Source organism: Microtus pennsylvanicus, chromosome 3, assembly GCF_037038515.1.
Source record: "Microtus pennsylvanicus isolate mMicPen1 chromosome 3, mMicPen1.hap1, whole genome shotgun sequence".
NCBI lineage: Eukaryota > Metazoa > Chordata > Mammalia > Rodentia > Cricetidae > Microtus > Microtus pennsylvanicus.
The window spans coordinates 93,096,402-93,122,138 of record NC_134581.1 but is presented as its reverse complement, the minus strand read 5'-3'; the positions used below and the strand labels follow the sequence as shown (position 1 = coordinate 93,122,138).

At 43.6% G+C, this 25,737-nt stretch overlaps 1 protein-coding gene across 1 annotated transcript in view; it reads right to left on the bottom strand.

The window, feature by feature from the left end:
- Positions 1-25,737, bottom strand: part of Jam3 (junctional adhesion molecule 3) — a 57,077-nt gene that overhangs the window by 6,518 nt on the left and 24,822 nt on the right. The window contains exons 2-3 of the mRNA XM_075966479.1: positions 2,238-2,303; positions 1,411-1,524 (exon numbers count right to left, since the gene is read on the bottom strand). Of these exons, the coding sequence (XP_075822594.1) occupies positions 1,411-1,524; positions 2,238-2,303 (180 nt within the window). The remainder of the gene's footprint in view (positions 1-1,410; positions 1,525-2,237; positions 2,304-25,737) is intronic.

Here is a 25,737-nt window from a genome sequence, read left to right as displayed (position 1 = left end):
TAAATCCTGATAACACGTAAAACTCAAATCACAGAGACTATGATTTCCCTAAAATTGAACAGACCCACACTGAACCTCCTATTTATTTCTTCCCTCAGTGTGAGAAGAAAAATGACATCCTACTATGTGTTGCCTCTGTATAAAGCCCATCAGAGGTGCAAGAAGCCTGTTTCCCAGACTTCTCTAAGTGCCTTAACAGGTCTTTTCCAGCCCCCTGAGGCAGGAAGGTGGCCAGGCCCCACCCTACAGAAAAAAAGCCCAACATCAGAACACAGAATCCCACCAATCCCTGAGCTTGTCCCAAGATCAGACAGTCCACAAAATCCCCCCAATCCCAGGCCACGCTGGAAAGCTCCACCCACCAAGAAACCCTACATAATGCCCAGTTCTCTGCTACTTCTCTTCAGAGCAAAGGTAGTTAACAATCCCGCTGTGCTTTTCCCAGTAAATCTCTTATGTGAAGTTTGTTGTGCGGTGTGACTTTATGGCATTCCCTGGCTCCTCACTGCCAGAATCCCCTTCCTCTCAGAGCTGTAACACTTAAGCTCCCCATTGCCCCACCGCCACCTCCTTCAGCACTGCCAAGTCCTAGCAATTCTACCCTTGCCACATCTGTAGCTCAGCTCAGCCCCTGTGAGCAACCCCATCCACCAGACTGCAAAGGAAACCTAATATACTACGGTCCTGTTCTCAGTCTTGTTATCTCCAATCTCTTTTCACCTGAGTCTTCAAAGCATACGAGCACGTGGCTTCTCCTAGCACCTTTGATGAGTATTATCTACTGTCCTGGTTTGTCTGACAGCCAGAACACCTCATGTCTTCCTCTTTTCCCTCTCTGGCTGCAGCTCTTCTCATCGGCAACGGTCTTCCTGGCTTCTGTGTGTCCATATGCAGCATCCTTTCCCGCCACCACATCTCCCACCATTGTCTCGTTACCCAGCACTCTGCAGCCTACTGTCCAGATACCTGGCCCTCATTCTCCTCCTCCTCCTCGACATCCCATGGCAGTTTATGTTAGTCCCGCCAGCCAATGGAGGGAGACCCCGGCCCTCCACACCGGACAGTGCAGCTCTGTGATGACCCTTTTGTCACTTGCTCACACTTTATCTGCCATGGGCCATAACAACAAGGCTAAGGAAGCTGTTCGCTGTGACTTCTCAGACAGGTAGACAGGTAGGTTGTGCAGAGATTAGATGCCTTTACTAATGAGCTGCTACTGTTCAATCTGCATCTTAAAGGTACAGAGAGGCTCAAAATATCAATGCTAAAGTTGAAATTTTCACAAGAAAATCAAAACAGTCCTAAATACGGGTGCAGGTTCGCAGTCTTGGGCAAATCTCTGCTGTGAATAAATTCCAAAGCCTGTGGACAAAAGCAAAGTGAGTAGCCCAGAGGACGATGGGTTCATACCTTGAATCTTGTTGTTGAAATACACATATGAGGTTTGACCACCTTGGATTTTCTTCCATTCAATCCTAGGGTCATTTGTCTGTGATTCCGTAATGATACAAGACAGTTCCACACCTAGTGAGCAGTGGGAGGAAAAGTATAAGCTTAATTTTCCCAAGATTCTGAGATGATGTTTTTTTTTGCCGTAAAAATTAGTGAGGATTACACTATAGGGAATACAGCTTCCTTTAAAGACACTGAATCTATGATACGCGATTTCTTTGTTGTACAGGCACCGTGATAGGCAGGAGACAGATGGCACCAAATATAAACGGAGGAGTACACACTAATCTACTCATACACAATAGCCATCCTGAGCATTCTTCACCATAACATGTAGGGGAGTAGGGGCTGGAGGGGTGGTCCAGTGGTTAAGAGCACTTACTGCTCTTGCAGAGAGCAGTTCAATGTCCAGTACACAGCTACCTGGAACTCCAGCTCCTAGAGATCCAAGGCCCCCTTCTGGCCTCTGCAGCCTCCCCCCAACATGTGCACAGACAGACACACAGTCACAAATAAAATAAATGTCTTTTTAAATGATAATAGGTTGGGTATGATAGCGGACACTTTTAATCCTAGCACTTGGAAGGCAGAGGCAGGTAAAGGTCTCTGTGAGTTCCAGGCCAGCCAGGGCTAAACAGTGAAATCCTGTCTAAAACAAACAAATGTATAAATAAATTAAATTAATTTAACTAAATAATCATAATAGAGGAACAGGTATTGGATTGGCTGCAGAACTACACAATGTCCACCAGGGGGCCCATTCCACTCTGTTTATTTGTACTTACTTTCAAATTCATGTACCACTGGGTTTCGGTTGCTGGACTTGAGATCCACTGCCTCTATCAAGCAGCCTGAAGGGGAAAGCAAAAGTAAAATTAGATACTCTACAGCCCCAACACAGCAAGGAACACTGGGTGGAGGCCACAGCTTTTCCTTCCATGTAGATGTGGATGTCTGCCACAACGTACAGGGGATGGAAAATACATCCTAACCAGTCTCTTAGAGACAACCAGAAGTGATGCTTTCCTTTCAGTATGCCCTCTGGAGGAACCAAGAGAAAGAGAAGTCTCTTTAAGCCAGCTTTCCTTCTCCATCCCAGACAAAGCCCTCAGAATGCTAAAGCCTTCCCAAGCACTTATTTATCAATGCTTTGCCATCTCTCATAGACTGTGGGCCTCTACCATTCCTTCCCTGCCTTTCCTTTTCCTCTAAGTATCAAGTCCTATAAAGGCAATCTTGATGGCACAGCACAGTTAAAAAAACCATGACCTGAAGCCTCCGCTTCAGGATGGCCACATCCCTCTTTGGCACAGTGATCAGCCAACTCAGAGTCTGCCTTACTGTATGTTCATCTAGCCCAGTGCATCTAGTACATGGAGAAGTTCACACCAGACTTCAGTGACGCGAGAGAGGTAACAGTACAGTGGTTTCCATGCAGCTGAGTTTGTAGATCTGACGGAATGAAGATACGCTGCCTCCATGGTCTCAACATTTTCCAACCAATCTCGCGGAGATAATAAACCACCTACATGCTGTCCTTCAGCTGCTAGCCTCTAAGAAAAGTTGTCATTCCCCAAGAGTGTTTTGACATAGAAATGTTTACTGATGCTTCAGGATACTGGCTTACTCTGTGGCTTAAAGACAGTGCTATGAGCTGGTAAGAGTTTAGACTGCAGAATTACAAGTCTTGGACCTATACAATGATTCTGATATGTGTTCGCTTCCTTATTTACTGGGAATTCACTCCCATTTTAGCAGAAGTCTGGAAGGGTTGAATAAAAGGTGGTGGAAAGCAGAATCAGAATATACCTTAGCTGCTGTTACTTCTATGGAAGGCTGCAGAACCAAGACACCTGAAGATAACCTGGTTTGGGGTAACCACGAGCTGCCCTTTCTGAGGGTCAGCAGAAAATACTGCAAGTATAACACTATTTCTCCTCCAATCTGAAGGCTCATGAGTAGGGAGTAACGTAATGCACTGCCAAGCCCACCCAAGTTCCTTCTAATGGAAGTCACCACTAATGGTTCTTTTGGTATGGTTGCTCTGATTTAGACGACAAACTAAAATTGGTTTTGAGGGATTGAGACCTCCTAAAGATGACCACAGAGTCTCCTGAGGTGACTCTAAGAGCCTGCACAACTAAATCAGTCCCTTTTATAATGAATATGAATTAAAGTATGAAAGTGAGGTAGATCGCTGAGAGTCACAAGAAGCTAGAGAAAGGCAGAGTATAATGAGATGGAGAGATTTATCAGTGTAGTGTAAACACCAGAGCACACAACAGCATGAACTCCAGGACTGCTCTTTAGGCACCGGGGTGGCTACAGTGCTGACAATGTCGATTTTCACAAAGGCCAACAGATATGTGTGCCTACCATAAACCTCTATTTCTCATAATCTAAGAGAATATAAGGCAAGAGTTTTGAAAGTGGAAACCATCAGCTGTATATGACTCTAGAGAGCTAACTTGCATCCTCGATGCTTTCAAGACAAGCACCTGATTCCCTCTCTAGCCTACATTTTTTTTTTCGAGACAGGGTTTCTCTGTAGCTTTTGGTTCCTGTCTTGGAACTAGCTCTTGTAGACCAGGCTGGCCTCAAACTCACAGAGATCTGCCTGCCTCTGCCTCCCAAGTGCTGGGATTAAAGGCGTGTGCCACCACCGCCCGGCTTCTAGCCTACATTTTATTTTTAAATGGCACTTAGTATCTTAGGTTGGGTTTACCATTTCTATAATAAAACCCTATGACCAAAGCAACTTGGGAAAGGAAGGGTTTATTTCATCTTACAAATCCTTTCACACATCGTCATTGAGGGAAGTCAAGGCAGAAACTGAAGCAGAAGCCATGGAGGGATGCTGTTTACTGGCTTCTTCCTCATGGCTTGCTCGCCTGTTCTTCTTATATGCCTCAGGACCACCTGCACAGGGTCCCACAGTGGGCTGGGCCCTCCCATAGCAATCACTAATCAAGAAAATTCTCCCACAGACTTGCTACTATGGCCTGATATAAGCCTCTCTATGGTTAATGGTATAGAGGCCTCAAAGACACTCAGATCAACATAGCCACTGCCATTGCTCTTAGCTGTCCACTAATTAGATGTAAGACACTTGATAAAGACACCACTAGCTCTGGATGCAGGATATAGAGAAAGCAACTCAAACTATCAACTCAAACTCACCAGGAAACTAGCTTAAACTGTACCAGAAGGTGCCAAGCAGGGTGCTAAGGAGAAAAGACACGAACAGTTTGACTAAGTTGCTGGGCACTGTGTGCTACAATACTGACCTCCTGTAAGATATGGCCACTGGTATGACAATGGCATGACTGTTATGGGAGTAACCTGCTACACGGGAGGTGTTTCGTGCTAATACTATACACCTAGTCAAAGGCTTATGACTTGGAAATCCCACAGCTGTTCTTTTGCTAAATGACCATGTTGTCAAACTACTTTCTATAGATTTTTGTTCATGGCCATGGATTTCTACTGCTCTCAACCTTGGACAGAGAAGCTTCTTCTTGCAGTGGACAGTTGTTAATGCATAGACTTTGTACTTGGCCCAAGTGCCAAGTACAAAGAATTATGAATGCTCAGCTATGCATGCATCATCTGTATTAACGTCACACCATCCAAAGCTCAGGGAACTTCACAAACTGGGGTGGGAAGACCATAAACACCAGCGGCTGGAGAAGAGAGATGTGAAGTGCTCACCGTTGGATACGACATGGCTTTGCATTCACGGAGTCACAGCAGCTGTGGTTACTGGCACAAGACCCGTACAAGATCAAGCCAGTCAACATTCCAATCTGGACGAGGAAGGGCCCAAGGCCCCATTCTTAGTAAAGGAAGTGTTGGCAGTTGGTGGCACCTGAGAGAAAAAGAGTCAAACTTCCTTTGGGGATACAGCTGCTCATGTCCCAAGGGATGACTACACCCTTGTGTGGATATGGAGAGCACTAATTTGACTCACGGTTATTAATAACAACAATAACAAAAAGAGGACATGAAGCTGCAAGAGAACTAGTGTAGGGGGGAACAGGGTGTGGTGTTGGAAGGTGGCCGTGACATATGGATGTAATCAAAATACCTTGTATAAATGTGTGACATTTTCAAAAAATAAAAAATTACCTTAAAACAATTCAATAAAAAGAAAGCAATGAAGCACCAGGCCTGTGATTCAGCACCAGGAGGTGTGAGGCTGGAGGATCAAGGACTTGAGGTAAGACTATAATACATGGAAAATTCGGGACCAATTGGGGCTACAGAATGAGACCTTGTCTCAAAAAAGAGGAGTGAAGGAGGGATGATAAACGTCTGGAAACCCCCTATCTACAATCTATCTATTTATTTCCCAAAAGCTACAATGGTCCAGAGGCAAGGATATCCTAGATGCACCAGACACAGGGAACTGGTAACACAATGAGAGCAAGCCAGAGAAAAGTTGGCATCCTTAAGTCTGAGCAGAGCAAACGCAGCTGAGCAGGTCAGCGGACCTCGGGTCACTTCCTCGTGTTCATATCCTCTGGTTAAGAAGCTAACTCCAAAAAACACCAGCATTCCATCCTTCTGGACATTATTCCCACAAGCAGAATTTGTGCTTTTTTTTTTGAAAAGAGTCAGGGGAAGGTATGTCACATGAAAATCTGCCAGCCATGGAGTCTAAAATTCCACCTATGAGGAGCCTGTCAGCCGTGTGCAGAGCAGACAGAGCAGGAATAAGACCTAAACTTACAGACAGCAGCATTTTGACAGGCACCAACTAGGATGGTTTGCTTCTTGTAGATAAGGTGACTATTCTGCTAAGGGAAATTACCATCCTGCTGCAGACTGAAACTTACTGTAAAGAAATGAACGAGCAGACACTTTGACAGGCGATGGAGCAGGGCAAGGACGCACACAGTGCTGCTGGGATTCTAATGAGCTGCACATCTGTGCAGCACTGGGACTAGCTAACAACACGTTCTCAATACTGACTCCACCTCCTGGTATCCTTGAGTTTAAAGGTACAGCACGTACTTCCAGGCAGGGGAACAGAGCCTAGAGACATTAGTGACAACAAGGACAGTCAAGACTACAGGCCAGGAGTTTTGGACTTGTCATTCCTACTTCCTGATTTATTTCATATGTTTTCTTGTAGAAAACATACTGTTAAAATCCACTCGGAAATAGACAGCAACAGATACATGTAAACAGAGATTTTATACTAAAAGGAAAACATAAATTAGACCTTGAAGTCTAAATTGATAGACCATTGTTTTACTGAGACCTTTTTTTAGATGACTTTGCAGGGAAGTGCCCTTAAAAAGGCTTTGGGATGATGTGCAGTTGGCACTGTCATCTTCAACCCAACACCTCTTCCTCCTGCTGAAGACATGGAACTAAGTCAAGGGGGAGCGCAGGGAGCCCACAAGATACCGCTGATAAGGGAAGGGAGGAAATGCGGGTGCGCTGACGTTCACAACGCCCTTCCTCGTTGCCAGAGCACCTCAAGCTGCGTGTTCTTGGCTTCCCCTTCCCTTTCCTCATCTGGAACAATCGTAGAGCTGTGGACAACAACTGCAGTTTCCTCCCTTGGTGCTGGAAGACTTAGAGATTCTGCCAGGGTCTGGGGATAGAATGGGGGGCAAGACACACGGTGACCCTTCTTTACTCATTTAAAGTTCTGATCAAGTCTAAGCAAGACTCAGAAAGACAGCACATTTTCTCTCTTATGCAGCTACACAAACGCATGTGTGCACGCGCGTGCACACACGACATTGGAAGAAGTCTAAAGAGGCGAGAAGAGAAAACAGGGTAAAAGGAAAAAGAAAATAGTGTATATTTTCTCATATATATATATATATATATATATATAAGAGGAGGAAATGTCAGAAGCAGGAGGGCTATTGGGGATGGAAAGGGATGAGGTGAGGGAAAGCAGGAGGAGGGGCAAATATGAGCAAGGTACAATGACATTGCACGTATGAAAATATCATGGTGACACCCGCTATGCTAACTAAAATAGTTGATTTTACGAGGCGATTTTAAAAAAACCATTGCCCAACTGCCCCTGGTTCCTTGGAATGTACACAGCTTGAGGTCTCACGGAGCATGCCTGGAGCCACTACACTCAGTGCTACCTGGAAAGCCTTGAGCAGTCACGCAGCTGCGCTCAGAAACTGCCTGCTGCCCGGCATGGCGATGCCCATGTTTCCTCTTACCATCCCAGAGAGTTGCTGGCTATAAAATACTCCTAGGACCTCAAGCAAAGCCACCCAACAATGTAAGATATGACAAAAGTCGACTTAAAGCGAAGTGGGAGATACTGAGCTTCAGCCCACACACAGCGCAGCAGAGGGCGGCTGACTCTGGCTGGGTGTCCCGGGAGCTGCAGCGAAGGTCCAGACTCAACACTGCTCAAAATCCAATGAAACTATGCATCTCTTTTTGTCCACTTTTTTTTATTTTTCTTTTTTGAAGTTAAAGTCATATAAACAGTAGACCAGATCGACTGACTCACAAGTAAAATGCTACAATAACAAGAGATAAAAGGGTTCTATCTTTAACAGCGGCTATTATTTACCTACAGGGCCAGCAAAAGAGAAAAATCAATAATCTTGGCTTTTCATGTAAATTCCATTAACTGGGATTTATATTCAGTACTATAAACCAAGATAAAAAATTTTCTTTTAAAAATATTTCCATCTACAGTATGTTGTTGGCTAAAAACTAGTTTATGTGTGACTAGCTCACGAAGGATTTATATTTAGCCTTCTGACATTCTGTTCACTTTGTCTCCTGCTCAAAAGAAACTTTGCCCTAACCAGGACTCAAGCGCACAGCGCTGTGGGACTGCAGGCCCACTGGGGCTCAAGTCTAAATATAAAGCGGTCGCACAGGCTCTGCCGTCAACATTAACTACATGTTTACTGACCAAAACAGGATGCTTGCTTATACTTGCTCAGCAAAATCCACCTTATATAAAAGGTTTCTTGTTGTTGTTCTCATTTTTTTAGGGTTATTTTTTTAAGTAAAAAGCATCCTTTCAACAATTTCACAGCTTATTCTTCAACTTTCAAGGAATTTAAGGACAAGAATTGAGGGAGAAAGGACACAAAACACTACTGTCCAGAACTATTCGCCTACATACAGCAGACTATAAATCATTCAAAACAGGTGCTGGCCACAGCACAGCTGGATGAATTCCTGCCTGTGCTCGCCCACTGTGATCAAGGCCAAGCTAAATGTCAGTAGAATCAAACAGACCCTGAGAGATAAAGTATAAGCCTGGCTGGTGCTGCACATGGGAGCGCAGGGCAGGACAAAAATGGGTTTTAGGTCAGTTTGGGCTATAGAGCAATGCCCTGTCTTAAAAATAATAAATAAAAATAAATAAATTTTAAAAGGCCAAGCCAAACATGATGGGATTAAAAAATAAACCATAAATCTGGCTTGGATATTTAATTTTATGTGTCAACTTGGAGGGTGTTTTTGTATAGCATTACTATTTAAACTGTGGAACTCTGGGTTCTGTGGTATCATTAGATCTTATCCTAAAATCGGCTGCAGATCTAAATAGAATTAAAAAGTGTCCTCCCGATAGGAAAGGGAGTTCTTCAGCAAAATGTCTTTGGACTTGGTGGCACGCACCACTGTCTCTCCAGAGTCACCAGGCTGCAGGGCCACATCAGAAATTCTGAATATGTCAGCTTTCATATTCTCACAAGACAATCCCTTAGCATACCTCTTCTCCTGAGATATGTTCTCTGAAGAATGCTGCCATACCAATGCTCTGGCTGTGGTACTTCTTAAAAAAGAACACTGTATGAGATTCCACAGTACTTATGCTCAGAAGAATTCTTCAATGGAAACTCAGAGTGCCGAGTCGGAGCAGCGGCTTCTGACACCTCCATGTTAAGTTAGTAGGAAACCTTTAGATGAGGTGCTGCTTCTATTTGATTCCACTGTCTCCCATCTCAAGTCACCAAAGATTTGTTTTTTGAAAAAAAAAATTTATTTTTAATTATGTGCCTATGTTAGGGTGGAGGGACCACAGAATGGAGAGGGGTGGACGGTATACAGGATACATTCAGAGTCTAAAAGATGCCACTAGAGTTACAGGTGACTGTGAGTCACCTGATGTGGATGTTGAATGCCAAACTCAGGTCCTCTGTAAGAGGAGGATGAATTCTTGATTGCTGAGCCATCTCTCCAGCCCCACCATCAAATATTGGTTGACTGGCTGATTGATTTCTTCCTTCCTTCCTTTCTTTCTTTTAAAGAGACAGGGTTTCTCTGTGAACCCCTGGAACTCGTTCTGTAGACCAGGCTAGCCTCAAACTCACAGAGATCCACCTGCCTCTCTGCCTCTACCTCTTGAGTGTTGGGATTAAAAGTTTACACCACCACTGCTCAGCTTCATCAAAGATTTTTTTAAGAAAAACATGATTAATATGAAAATAGTAAAACTCTGTCTAGCAATGCCTGTGGTAGACTTAGCATGTCAGAAATAACTGTCCTGGAAGAAGTGGCCCCACTCCTCTCCTTTCTCTAACGTGTAGCTCTACACATTGTAAGAAGGTCTGAGATGTGTAGAAGGAGAAGTAAGCAGTGTATGCACAGAAGCTGTGGGAAAAGACCAATAGAACAGGGGACAGCCGGGCTACAGTCTTCAGTTCCAAACTGCCATGCAACATGATGGCCTTCACACTCCATCTGCACCCAGGCTCTTCCAGGAAGAACGAAGGAGAGATGAAGAGCAAAGAAGATCCAGGAAAGGAGCAGGAATGGAGAGAAAGGCAGAGCGGACAGAGGAGGAAGGGAAAGAGTGACCTAGAATAACAGCATCACATCTTTTTCTAAGCCTGGTCTAACTGGTTAATGATTTGTTTTTTCTTTTCTTTTTTTTTTGGGGGGGGGGGATTTCGAGACAGGGTTTCTCTGTAGCTTTGGAGCCTGTCCTGGAACTAGCTCTGTAGACCAGGCTGGTCTCGAACTCACAGAGATCCGCCTGCCTATGCCTCCCGAGTGCTGGGATTAAAGGCGTGCGCCACCATCGCCCGGCTTTGATTTATTTTTTTCTTAATCATTCAAAAAGTATACAACCAAGAGAGCTAGGCGGCATCCCTGTTTTGCTTACCATGAGTTTAGCTTTGCTCTGAAATAGCAATGGAATCGTAACACACTTGGTAGAGAGACTTGGCTGGTCACTGTGTTCGTACAAACCCAGCACTGTCACCTTTCTAAAAGCAGCCTAATCAGACCTAGCGAGTACTGTTCTTGGCTCGAGAGCTTAGACACATACAATTCTCTGATCTTTTTCCATGAGACTCATCTTGGAGGTGCTGAGGCATGACAAGCAGTTATGACTAAATACACAACATGTGTCAAGGCACATTCTTATCCTGTAAAACACCTCATCTGCAAATACATCAGCCCTAACATTTGCCCTGAGTGGAGACCTTGGCACAAAGCCACTCTCTGTGTGAGCCCAGTCCTATAAACACTGTTTGCATCTCATTACAAGTGCTGGTATCAGAATTCCAAGACAAAAATATGCGCTCTGTGTGCTACAAAGAATAATTCAAAGTTAATATTTCCATTTTAACTGCACACATTCCACAATGGTCTTCAATTTTGTTTACACTCTCCAGGCCCTCTCTGTCTCGGTAGCCTCAGGAGGTGTATGGAAACAGCCTTCGTGTTGCAATCAAAGGCAGTGGAGAACCATGGTCCTACTTTAGAATTTGAATGGAATAGCCGTTTCATGGCTCCCAGAATGAACATGGTAAGATAATTCAACCAGTCACGGACTACTGTAAAGAGGGATGAGAGTTTATTCCATTGTCATAGCAACAAGAAAAATTCAAGCTGCAGGACTTTCAGCTTTCTTTTAACATAACATGTTAAAAGAAAAAGAAACATGGTATAAAGTTATCCAGTGTAACTGAAATGTTAAAGGATGGGGAAAATTAAGAGTGATCTTTATTAGAAGGGAAGGAAGGGAGAGAGAAAGAGAGAGAGACAGAGAGAGGGGGGGAGGGAGAGGGAGAAAGAAGTTAGTTTAGCTTCAGGTCAGTTCCACCAATATAGAACAAGAATATATACAACCAAGTCTATTAGAGGAAAATCTTTTCTAACTCATGACCACTGACTCATATTCTTACAGATAAAGCAATTTACTTTTATTTTTCTTTCCTCAGTGAATAAGAAAAATATTCAAACCAGCTAGACGCACTCTTCATTTGTGTATTATCTGTGGCTGCCTTCACTCCTAAGCAACAGTGATGAGGAAGTGTGAGACTTCTCCCAGGTAATAAGACTAAGATGCTCAACAACTGAGCTGTAAATGAAAGCCACAGCACGACACCACTGGACACCGACAAGAATGGCCAAAGCTAAAAAGACTGACCACAACTGTTGACACAGGCATCAAACATTTGATTTCACCAGTGAAAATATAAAGCAATTTGGAGAACTGTCCTGCAAAACTGCAATATATTCCTACTTTTCCAGCCATACTACTCTTACATACAAAAGAGAAGGAAATTATATCCAGAGCAAAGTGTGTGTGTGTGTGTGTGTGTGTGTGTGTGTGTGTGTGTGTATCACTAAGAACCTGAAATGATGCAAATGCTCGTCAATCTAAAGAGCAAACAATTGCCACTGTTTCACGCAATCCTGCTATGCACCGAGAAGAAAGGGTGAACGCAGAGGCACACAGATGAAGCTCAAAATAATTATGGTAGGTGAAAAAAGTCTGGTCAAGAGCACATCAGGTTTAGTCAGCTATGTAAAATTGCAGAAAACAAGGGCTGGAGAGAAGGCTCAGTGGTTAAGAGCACACAGTGTTCTTACTGAGGACTAGAGTTCAATTCCCAGTGCCCACACTGGTGGCTCACAGACATCTGTAACTCTAGCTCCAGGAACTCTGGTGGCCTCTTCTGGTTTCTGTAAGCACTGCACTCATGGACACAAATCCATACACAGACACTGACACATATATACACATAATTTAAAAACTGGAATGAAATAAAATCCTTTTAAAAACTATGGAAATCCAAACCAGTATACATACAATAAGTATTTGTGCAGTGCCAAAGCAGAACAGGGCACAGTGAGGAAGGGGTGGGATTACAAGGCAGCACTGGGATTACAAGGGACTCTCGTGGGCGATGCATATGTCCCTGAGGAGACAACTGCAGGTGGTACAATACCCATAGGGACAGCTAACCGGGGGTATGTCCACTGGGAAACATCAGGAGACAGGGGCTATTGTCACTATTTTTAATGAGGTTGCAAGGCCTTTCATATATGTTGTTTATTAAATTAGATACTTAAAATACAGTTTATCAGACAGCAACTATACCAAACTCCAAACCCAAAAGATAGCACTGATTGTAAACCAATTAAAACAGTCACTGGAAGACAAGTACGGAAGGAACATGACCATGTCCTCCTGGGAAAGAATTAGGGACTAGAAATGTCTTTGTCCCCTTTACATCCTTCCTGTATCCCCCCAGGTTGGCCTCCTATCCAACACATACCTATTTTTAAGTCAACTACAGAAGATACCAATGAAAGGTCAAACACTTTCCTTTTTATCATGCTTCTGGGCAATCCTAAGGAAAAGAAATGGGTGAATAAAATCAGTTTCTAAAAATCAGGCAGAGATGTAGCATTAACCTAGCATACATGAGGCCTGAGTTTGATCTGCAGCACAAAAGAAAGTAATGGAGGGGAGGGGAGGAGAAGAATGGGAAAACAGCTTCTATGAGAAAGCAATCCATCTCCTGGCAACATTCTCATCACAGGAGAACAATTTCAAATGAGCTGTATAAATCAGCACGGATACACAGGCCTCAAAGCCCAGCACTGTAAAGCTGAGGCAGGAAAGACACTACAATTCTGAAGTCAACCTGGGCTACATAGGGAGATCCTGGCCAACCAGGGCAACACAGGAGGACCATGTCTCAGCAAAGCAAAAAAAAATCCAAAAACAACCACCACAAATGCCCCACCCCCAAAAAAAGCTTCATGTTCAGCCTCAGAATAGAAACTTGCTTCAAATCAGACAGTCTAAGCTACTATATTTATGTGTGTACATCAATTACATATTCGCATATAGAATTCCCTGGAGTGCTTGTTCTGTGCAAACCACAACAATTCTAAACAACTTTTGTTCTCCTCCTCCCCACCCCAAGTCAGGGTTTCTCTCTGTAGCTTTGGAGACTGCCCTGGAACTCACTCTGTTGTCTAGGCTGGCCTCGAACTCATGGAGATCCACCTGCCTCTGCCTCCCAAGTGCTGGGATTAAAGTATGTGCCACCACCCAGCTTCCTAAACAACTTTTATATTCCCCTCAACTATCCTAAGAGATGGGTGCTGTGATCACCCAAATTTCTGACAAGGAAACTGGTCATGTAGCCACTGAGTGCAGCAGGCGAAGGAGAGAAACCTAACAGGGCCTCCAGTCATGTGCAGGCAGAACACATGTTCTACAAAGTTACAACAATCCGCCTGCACACAGTACAAGGTGTTAACAGACATCTTCAACATGAGAAAGGAAGGTCGGAGGATGAAAACCCTGTCTCCTGAAAGGACCACAGCAACAGATTGGTACTAAAGAAAACTTAATATGCTGCCTTCTGTGTAACGGGCAGGAGCTGGAGTGGCCCAGAGCTGCTGAATAAACCACTTACAAGGTCATTAGCAAAGCACTCCAGCCAAGGGCACTTGAAAGAGAGCACTCTGTCTGGTCACCTCTAAGCCATCAGAGCTAGTACAGAAATTAGCATATAATAGGGGCTCATAATTGTTTTGCTGTTGAATCTTGAGAAGTAAATGTTCCACTAACAGCAACTGACACTGTGGTTCTGAAACTGTACTGTCTGGGCTGATAAGAGTCCCGCAATTTACCATACTGTTTGGGTGTTATTGTTTCTTATTTGTGAAATACTGAAAGCAGGGCCTAGCTCATGAAGTAATTGATATAATTAAGTGTCGCATATAAACGACTTATAAAAATTGCTGGTACGTAGCAAGTACTCAATAAAAACTGAAATAAAAAGTCAGCAGAGTAATATGATCAGTCTTCTTCTTGAGCCAGTGAGAAATGCTGCCGAAGCGAACAGAAAATCTTACCCAAAGAACACTGTATCCCAACAGAAGCATGAGGAAACTCGCTTATTTTCTAGTTTACTCAGGATGCTGCCTGGTTCCACAGAAAAAGGAACAGCTTATCCAAACTGGGACAAACCTAAATTCCTGACCTCTTGAGTCACACCCCAATGTTCTCAACATTTAGTATAAAGTTATTTCATCATTTTATGGGGAAATGGTAAACAAACAAAAAAATCAGCAAGTGGATGAAGAGATGGCTCAGTGACTGAGAGCACAACATTCTCTCACAGAGGATCAGAGTTCAATTCCCAGCACCCACATAACCAGGTTCCATGGGATTTCCACTTCCTCTGACCTCTGCAGATACTATGCTCATGCCCATGTATACAACCCTCCATCATACACACACACACACACACACACATACACACACATATACATACATACACAGAAACACACACATGCACACAGACACACACACATACACACACACACACACACACTGTCCAATATTTTAACACTTTTAGAACCTCAGCAAACCACTGAGCACCGATTTGCGCTATAGAGGGAGGGTCAGAGAAATACTCCCACACAAGTCAGACTGTTGAGATCATTCATGGGTGACACAAAGGTAGCTCTTCAGGACTTGAGAGTCCACCAGGAGAATTCTGCATGAACAAATAGCATAAAAGCTATACCCCTAAGAACGCCCACCCACTCACAGACTACACTACTCTAGAGTTCCCCTGTACCAACTGTTTTCCTCTTGGCTAACCTCAGGGAGGTTTTTTGAGCATTTTGTGAGCCCTGCAGCCAGCCTCCCCTAACTACAAAATAATGTCAATAGGCCTTCTTGAGGGTCTCCTGAGAGTGGCCACAGCCATCATGATTCCAGAGCAGCTGCCAAGTTCAGCACAAGCTAACAGAACCCTGACCAAAGACACGATAGCTGAACGAACACTCTGGTCTTCCCCTTAGCCAGTCAAGAATTCTACTTAACCATGCTCCATGGAATACTCAGTGTTCCCCAGCGCAGGGCACTTACTACAGAACCAAATGAAAGCCACATTTTAATTTGCACTGAAAGGATGAGGCCACATTAATTCAGCATTGTACGAAGCGGTATTTGTGAAGCCCACACTGAGGCATGCTGGTAGCTGCTCTTGACTGTTCTACTTTAAAGGAAAAGTGTGGAGCGGCAATGTGTTTACACTGCAGCCTGTCAGGGGCATCATGGGCCTTAATTACAAGCATCGCCAAGCACAGCAGCACGCTGACCACTCACACTGAGCACAGTTTATTGTACAGAGGCATCAAACATCCCTGGGATTCTGGAAAATTAATGTTAAGCTCAGTTCATTCACCGTCTTGCTCAAAAGATATTTACTTAAAAGCTACGTGTTTGATAAGGAAGTGGTGTGATATCGTGGAGCTTGGCTTCTGCTTACCAGCTGTCCTGACTTGGATCCTAACCTCTCCTAATGTGGAAGACTTGAATGATTATAATGCTTCCTTTCCTCAGACAACAAAAAATTGTGGGGCTCCTCTTTCCCACTCAGGCCAGCAGGTCAAGAGGGGAAAGAGATGGAACAGCAGAAAGAGACAGATGGGCATGAACGGAGATAGCCCTCCAGAAGACAGATTTCAGAGAATCAGCTTGATTTTATTCCAGAGTAAAAGGAATCTACAGGACTGGAGAGTCTGGACACAAACCTAATTTGCATTAAATGGCAGGCTCCCATCACAAGGCTTAGTACAGTGGAGGTAGGAGGTAGGGTCCCATAGCAGAGGTCGGTGCCAAGGGTCAAGGTGAAGATGAATCAGGCAGCTGGTTTAGAGGCCGCTTCTAGAAAAGGTCAGTCCTCCAGGCCCAGGGACGCCCTCCAGATACGGCCAAGTGGAGAGCAGGAAGCTTTACTGGGGGAAGGAGCTCCATGCTACCCAGCTATTGAGATAAGCTGCTAGGCCGCGTGGAGGCTGCGATCTCTGACCAGACAACAATGTACTCCAACAAATAAATAAGATAACACATACAGAGTGCAGTGCCCCGCGTGCCGAGAGCACTTGGCTTATGCTAGCCATTATTACTATACTGAAGGATGATTTTATAGGATGATTTATATCAACAATGTACAAGTTCAATACTGACCTCAACGAACTTACTATATCATCTGGGAAATAGGATTCTTCGTGTATAAATAAAAGTCTGGGCATTTGTAAGAAGTATTGACCAGAAAGTGAGTCAAGCTAAACGGTAGCACCCTGTCTATAATCCCACCACGTGGGAAGTGGAGGCAGGATTAAAAGGGTCAGGAGTTCAAAGCCATCCAGAGCTATACAGTAAGAGGTTACCGTCATCAGCACGAGACCCAGTCTAAAACACAACACACACATACAGAGTCACACACACACACACCGGGGGGTGGGGGGACATAGTTGGGGAGGGGGAGAGAGAATATGAACGTGAATGTCTAATTATGAACTTTTAAATCTGCTATCACTCATTTAATTTTTATCTCCCCAAAGGGTTTTCCTCACCATCTGGGCCATCAATTAAAGCAGGTCTGAAAAACCTTCATAATTTTCCTATATCACACCTCCTCCTCACCAAGAGAAGCTCTGTGGGTGGAAAGCAACAGAGAACACTGTACGTCATGCACAAAGCAAACACTCTCCAGAAGATACATGGGCCTCCCAGGAGAGCCAAGAGACTTGTTTGCATCAGAATAAAAACATAAGATCCTTTTTTTAGGGCACGGATAACAACTACTTTTTTAGGTGGGGGAGAGGGATTAACTTCAAGTACTTTTATCAGAAGTGTGTCTGATTCCTCACATAACCAGAAAAACAAATCCCAGAATTTATATGGAAACACAAAAGATCACAGGAAGCCAAAACAATCCTCAGTATAAAGAACAGTATCACAACACTTGACCTCAAATTATACTACAGAACTATAGGGACAGAGGTAGCATGGTAGGCCACAAAAACAGACATGAAGACCAAGGAACAATATTGTGTGATATTTAGATTGCATTCTGATCCTCCCAAGACTGACAATAAAGTTTGTTTTGAATTAGAGGGAGGAGCTAGCTACTAGCTGACCAAAATTAACCATAGAGGTTTTTGAAGACTGAGGACACACAAACACAGGAAGTGGTGGGACAGGGCTAATGGAGGATCTCAGTCTTTTGGATGGAGGGACAAAGAGATAGGAGGTCACTGGTGGCTTCTCCACCACTTCTCTGGTCATTCAGATTCTTACCATGATATTTGACTCCCAAGATTTTATTGATAAAGAATAATTAGATAAACACATCAGAACAAAATACAAGCCTATAAATAAACCTACACCGCTACAGCAACCTAATTTTAACAAAACTGTCAAAAACATACGCTTGGAGGCTTAGCGCAGTAAAGAGAACTGGCTGATCTTCCAGAGGACCTGGATTCACTTCCTAGAACAGACATGGCTCACAACCATTTTTAACTCCAGTTCCTGTGGGCACCAGGCACACATGTTTGCACATGGTGCACAGTCATACATGAAGGCAAAATAACCATATGCATAAAAAAAATCAAAAGACTTTAAAAATTTTAATCATACACTGGCAAAAGGCAATCTATCCAACAGAGTGCTTGCAAAATTGGATATGTACCCTCAGAAGAGTGAAAGTAGACCTATTCTCTCACCCACATAATTCTTCAAAAAATAATAATAGAACTATCACATGACCCAACTATACTAGTTTGGGCATGTACCAAAGGCTTCTATGTCCTATCACAAAGATACAGGGCATTCATTCTTATTGTTCCTCTGTTCATAACATTAAGAAAATATATTCACCATACATGTCAATCAATAGGTGACTGGATAATAAAAAATGTGGTATATATATTCAATGGACTTTTATTCAGTCAAAAAGAAAAATGAAATGAAATTTTCAAGAAAATGAATAGACCTGAGAAGGATTATATTAAGGGAAATGACCCAAACTCAAAACACATGAGTATGAGCTTCTAATTTTTCTATACAAGCATTTATGTAGAAGTGGGTGTGAGAAGAAGCCATGAAATTAGAGAAGGAACTATGAGATGGGAAGTGAGAAGGAGTATTAAGAAAGAGGGAAACCAAGTGTGGTGCTGTGCATGCCTTTAATTCCAGCACACGAGACAGAGGCAGGTGGATCTCTGAGTTCTAGCCTGGTAAAGTTCCAGGACAGCAGGACAGCCAGGGCTACATAGTGAGATCCTGTCTCAAAAAGAAAGAGAGGCAGACAGTGGCAGAGAGAGAGAGAGAAAGAGAGAGAGAGAGAGAGAGAGAGAGAGAGAGAGAGAGAGAGAGAGAGAGAGAGATTTAAAAGAAACGAAGAGGGGTGAGCTGTCTGCAGTTCTTTGTCTGGGGTGGGGCCCCTTGATATTTCCCCTTCCACATTAGCATGTATATTGGTGCTGTCATTGTTCAGGTCTTCTTCCGGCAGGCATTCACATTACTAAGGGGTCATCAATGCACCTTCCCTCTCATTTCTAAGAGACAAAAATCTCAACAACAGTCTTCTTGTTCCTGTGGCTCTTATAATCTTTCTGTCCCCTCTTCCCAATGTCCCTGAGCCTTAGGTGCAGGAGTTGAGTTGCAGATGTACCTGCTGGGCGTGGGCACCCCACAATCAGCTGACCAGTTTGAGTTTTCTCTAAGGAGCTCCATCTGCAAAGAGAAGTTTCTCTGAAGAAAGGTGAGCGCTACACTCACCTGTGGGCATAAGGTTAAGTTTTAGCATACAGTTAAGAATTATGCTGGTCTAGCAAGGTGGCAGTAGTAGGTTCTCCCATAAGACGTATAAACTTACTAGCTTCAGGTAGTTGCCTGTGTTTCCAGTACTAGGCATGATTTTCCTCTTGTTAAGGAGGGAAGCCTTTAATCCAATTAGAGAACTGTTGGCTGCTGCCAAGATATAAGCATCACTGTTTCACCTCAGGGACAGCCTGCCTTGCTGGTCATTAGTGTGGTTCACAGCTGGGTAGGACTGCTGACTGCTTCCCTTCCTTGGCAGATTGCATTGCACCTTCTGGTACTATGAAAGCTAAACCTCAGGAAGTTCTGAGGACTTTTGGTCAAGACCCACACAAATAAATCTTCAGGGATGAGCCCCTAACTGATTATTTAATACCAAGTGAACAGCCCTGAAATCTTATAAACACTAGCAACACTAAATAGACTCAGCAGGTTGAATTTAAATATTTATATACATACATACATAAAAATAAATGCATATACATAAACACATGCATGCACACACACATATGAATAACCATGAATTTGAGAGGACTGGGGGAATAGGAGGGGTTGGAGGCAGAAAAGGGAAGGAGGAAAACAATGCAGTTATATTTTAATAAAAAATTATTTTAAAAAAGAGGTGTGGAGTATAATATATGTGGAATAAAGGCAGAATGAGAACTACTGGGGGAAATGGCACAAGGACTGGATAGGGGTAAGGAGCTATGGGGTAGGATCAACCCATGAAGTATAAAAATGTTCCATAGAATCTGTTTCTGTGCATGTTCCTCAAAAACGAAAAAAAAACCTTATCTGAAGAATTTATCTAATAGTTTTCATGAGACAGTTAAGGTGATAAGAATACATTTCTGGGGCTGGAAAAGTGGCTCGGCAGTGAGAAGCACTGGCTGCTCTGCAAAGGAGCCGGGCTTGGTTCCCAGAACCCATAGGGCAGCTCACAAACATCTCTAACTCCAGCTCCAGAGGATCCAATGCCCTCTTCTGGCCTCTGTGGACTCCTACATGCATGTGACACAGAGAAACTCAACATGCACACACATACAGATAAAAGTGATATTTTTAAATAATGTATTTCTGTCAACCATGGCAGCACATGCCTGTAATCCCCACACAGGAGAGACCAAGGTGCAAGGATCAGTGTAATTTCAAGCTGGTCCACATAAGAGGTTCCAGGCCAGCCAGGGCTACATAGTAGTTATGACTCATTCTCAAACAAACAAAAAAGGAAGCTGGTCAGATAGTTCCATAAGCAAAGTGCTTTGCCATGCAAGGATGAGGACCTGTGTTCAAATCCCAGCACCCATTTAAACAAACCAGGCATTCTGATTTACATCTATAATATCAGCTCTGGGGAGGGGGATATGAGATCATCAAGGCTCCCTGACCTGTCTACCTAGTGAAATTGGTACACCCCAGACACTAGTAAGAACCTGTTTCAAAAAACCAAGATGGAAAGCCAGGTGTAGGGGTACATGCCTTTAAATCTAGCCCTCCAGAGGCTGAGACGGTAGATCTCTCAGTCTGCGGCCATCCTGGTCTACATAGTGAGTTCAGGCCAGCCAAGACTATATAGTGAAACCCTGTCTCAGCAATCAAAATGGAAGTCTCCCAAAAAATGGAGGTCAACCTCTGGCCACCACAATGTGACAGTATACCTTCACACTTGTGCTGCCACATGCACGTGACGACAAACAATAACACGTTTCTATCTTTATATCCATTGACCTGCCTTCTGATAAAGATACTCTAACAATTCCGGCAGAAATGAAGGAATTCTAAAGAGACGCTGTGTCTTCTAATCTGACTATCAGACTATTGATGCAAAGGACCCCCAAAGAAATAGAAATTTCCCCAAGAACCTCATGCTGAGAGAAAGGAAAGGTGCCAGCCAGAGGGGGGATCCTGTCTCCCCAAAACAGTTTTCACACCTTTCTAACAAATGACAGTCCACCTTGCAGTGTAAGATTGAAGCCCAGACAACGATGGGCAAGTGGTGGAGGGACCACACTTGGACCAGGACTGCTTAGATGGACACATCCTTCGCCCTCTACTTAAACATTGATCTCACTTAAGGACCTGAAGCCACACATGGAAAGTTTGCTGGATCCTTTTGTCCCTGTGGTGGTTTTAATAAGAATGGCCCCCACAGGAATGTTTGGTTCCTAGTTGGTGTAACTGTTTTAGGAAGGATTAGAGGTGTGGCCTTCTATAACTGTTTTAGGAAGGGTTGGAGGTATGGCCTTCTTGGAGGAGGTGTGTCACTGGGCGGGGGGAGCTTTGGAGTCTTCAAAAGCCCATGGCAGACCCAGTCTGGCTCTCTTTCTTCCACGTTCCTATGGATCAGATGTGAGCTCTTAGTTACTGCTCCAGCACCATGCCTGCCTGTCTGCATGCACCATGCTCCCTGCCATGATGATCATGAAACTGCAAGCAAGCCCCCAACTAAATGCTTTCTTTTATAAGTTGCCTTAGTCATGGTGTCTCTCTACAGCTAGAAAAGCAACTAAGACAGTCCCTCTTCCTATGTGGCCACACTGAATAAATATTCTTCTGTTCCCAAACTTTTTTTTAATTTTGGTTTTTTTTCAAGACAGGATTTCTCTGTATAACAGCTCTGGCTATCTTAGAACTCACTTTGTAGACCACGTTGGCCTTTAACTCACAGATATCCACCTGCCTCTGCTTCCCAATTGCTGGGACTAAAGGCTTGTGCCACCATCATCCAATTCTGTTCTCCACTTTTTGGCTTTTTAAATTGATGTACCAAGGAATGATGGCCAGCCCTCACTTGGGGCACAGGTTGTAATGCCCAGTTCAATAACAACTTTCCATATCATGTGATTAACTTTTATCAATGAATTATAATCTTATAGACACTAGTGCAAAAAATAGCACAATGATTTATAAATATATTTAGGGGAAACACTGAAAAATCTCTACTGGAAAAAGAAAAGTAAAAGGGCATAAATCAGGAAATTAACGTACACAAATAACTGGCAGAAGTTTAACTCACAAATATAGTTAACCGAGACTAATAAATGCTGTCTTCTCCAGTACTACTACCAGAGATGATCAGGACAAAGAGAGAGAAGGCTCTAACCAGATTCTTTATATGCGCACCCTCAAATCCCCTTCTAGTTAGTGAAGAGTGCGAGGAACAGAAGACAATTCAGGGAATGCAAACAGACTTCAACATCATGTACTATTATTACTCTGGCACCTGTATCTGAGCCTGCCACTCTGACTCCAACACCCACATGCTTAGGGCTTTCCCCAACACCTCATCTCACTCCTGTGCTGCACAACCTGCATGCATTTAAACAGGGACTTTCCCTAAGTTCTGGCTCTACTGACGAAACACCAATGGGTATTAGCGAGGAGGAGAGTCGAGGAACAGAGTGTTTATTGAGTGTCCCTGAAAGCATCAGCAGGTGGAAAGCTAAACATCACCAGATGGCAGGGAAATCGCATGGACAGGGAGCTCCGATAATGTTAAATAATTCCCAGGAAAGATACAGAGAAAACACTATTAGTTCAATGCACAGTTCTGTGCACGGCAACAGTGTCCTGAGTACACGGCAGCAAAGGGTTCTCCCTACCACCTCAACCATCTTGTTGCTGACAAAGCCAACATAGAGGCAAACAGCTTGTCCACCTAGAAGAGGCATTTACTTGTGGACTTGGGCTGGCACCTGTACATCAGAGTTCTTACCATACACGCAGGAAAAAAACTCCTTGGTAGATAAAAAAATAATTTTCTTGCCCCAAAAATTGAAGCTAATTTAGCAAATCCCAAATATCTCACATGAACTCTCTAAATTTTGCTGGTATTGGCCACGGGGTATTGGCCACGGGGCGTCAACTTTTGTTTCACTAAGAAAAAGCTTTCCAAACAGATTTCCAATACCTTGGGGCTGTTCTTACTTTTTCTTATGTGTCTACGTAGAGATGATATGCATAGTCAGGCTTGGCAGGCCAGCCCTCCAGAGGCAGAAGCAGGAGGATCTCTGTAAGTTCAAGGCCAGCCTGATCTACATTGTGAGTTCCAAGACAGTTAAAACTACACAGAGAGACTGCCACAGAAGGGGTGGGAAAAGGAGGAAGAAAGAAGAGAAGAGAGAACAACGAGAGAAAGGGAGGGAGGGAGAGAAAGAAGAAAAATACAGGAGTAGCTCTTCTTCTAGAAGGCAGAGCCAGTGCCATTCATTCCTGTGTATGCAGCAGGCTTGCCCTAAATACTGACTAGTCCCAAGGACTGGATCTGAGCCAGATTTATAAGGAAACTAAGTGAGAAAGGAAATGTTTCCTGTGTGTTACATAAAGTTTGTTTTTACACAGTGAAATAATTAGGAAAAAAAATTAATGCTGTTCTCAAAAAGACAAACAACAACAAAAGATTACATTTAATTTAAAAAAAAAAAAACAGGCCAGGTATGCTGATGCAAAACTGTAATCTCAGCACTTAGGAGGCCGAGATGGAGGAAGTACAGCTTTGTGGCCGACTCCACGCACAGCAAGACCTTGTCTTTCTGGGGAGGGAGGGCAAACTAACATCCTGACAGAGAGACCTTGATTCTAATCTATTTTCCATAATCTATGGGATTGATTAAAGAACGAGTAACCTGAAATAAGGATTATCCAGTCAGAAATCCAGCAAATGTTAAAGAAAACGGTTTTGACTTCTTCACAGTTCTTAAACAAAAGCTAGCTCCACAGCTAGACATGAGCCTGCTCCTTCAAGCAGCAACAGCCACTAAGATTTAAGGAACACTTCTGCAGAAAGGTGCTGACTAGTATCAACATGCTCCAAAAAAGTTTACCAAAAGATTCCACAGGGATCAAAAATGAAGCCAGCGTGGCTGGAGAGATGGCTCAATGGTTAAGAACACTTGTTGCTCTTGTAGAGGAGCAAGGTTCAGTTTCAAGCACCCACATGGTGTTTTGAAACCAACCATAATTCCAATTCTAGGGAACCCAATGCCCTCTTCTGACCTCAAGCACCAGGAACACACATGGTGCACGTACATATATGCACGTAGGCAATACATTCAGACACACAAAATAAAATAAATCCAACAAAAGGTTTTAAGAAAATAATGCCAGTGGCTGGAGAGATGGCTCAGCAGTTAAAAGTGCTGGCTGCTCTTCCAGAGGAGTCTTGATTCCCAGCACCCACACGGTGGTTCACAATTATCTGTTCATCCCGGTTCTGGCCTCCAGGGGGCACTGGAAATACAAGTGTTATACATGCATACTTGCAGACAAAAACACTTATACACATAAAACAATCTAAAAATGTTTTAATGAACTCATGTGCTCTATTCCTGACTGCATGATGCAGACTGGCCAGTACCTGGGACGATCCAATTAGCCGAGGCCCTGTAGTGCAGAGCACCTACCACGGCCATTAACAACTGTCGCTACACTCTGCCAGCTCTGCCTCTCAGAAACTGCTCTCAGTACAAACCACTGAGGAGGAGGACGGCAAAAGGAAATGGAGCCATTCCTATCTTAAGGTGTCAGCCCTCATCCCAAGCTCAGTGAGGCATGAACCTCGAGGACTAAGGGTTTCTGCAGAACATCCTGCAAAGGCAGTGACTCTCAACAACCCCCAGGACACCCATGCCCTTTTGGGTAATTTATAAAGCATTCTGGGAAGTACCAAGAACACGGGCACCCAACAAATGTTTAACAATATTAAGCCAAACTAAATATGTTAAGATTTATTGAGTTAGTTATTTGTCTAATTAGTAAATCTAGCCACTGTCTACCAAAGGATAGATGAATCAAGATGTTTATCAGTGACCTACTGCACACGCCAATGTACCAACGCTGTCAGCCTGAAGTGCAGGGTGCTGGAAACACCCAAAAAACCATTCTCTGCTTGAAGGAAAGCATCCTGGAGTAAATACTGAACTGAGTTTTGAACATCAGGAATGAAGAGACTTAAAGGGGCTGCCATCCGAGAATGAAAAAGCAACATTGGGAATCTGTTAATAACAAAATCAACCAGAGAGCAGGGAAGCCTTCCCTTCCTCACCCGAGGACCTCTTGCCTGGACTGGGAAGATAAAGACAGCGAGATGACTCAAGTCTCGGCCCTTGTGAATCCACTATGTCAAATCCAGTCCTCACATGCACACAGAAGAACCGACTCTTCCAAGTTGTCCTGGAACTTTATATACAAGCTACGACATACACACATTTATGCAAAATGAATAAAATGTAATTTTAATTTTTTAAAGGAAACCTGGGCTAATTTTTTAAATTGACTTATTAATTATGCATACAGTGTTCTGCCTGCATGTATGATGCCTGCACCGCCAGAAGAGGGCACCAGATTTCTTTACAGATGGTTGGGAGCAACCATGTGGTTGCTGGGAATTGAAT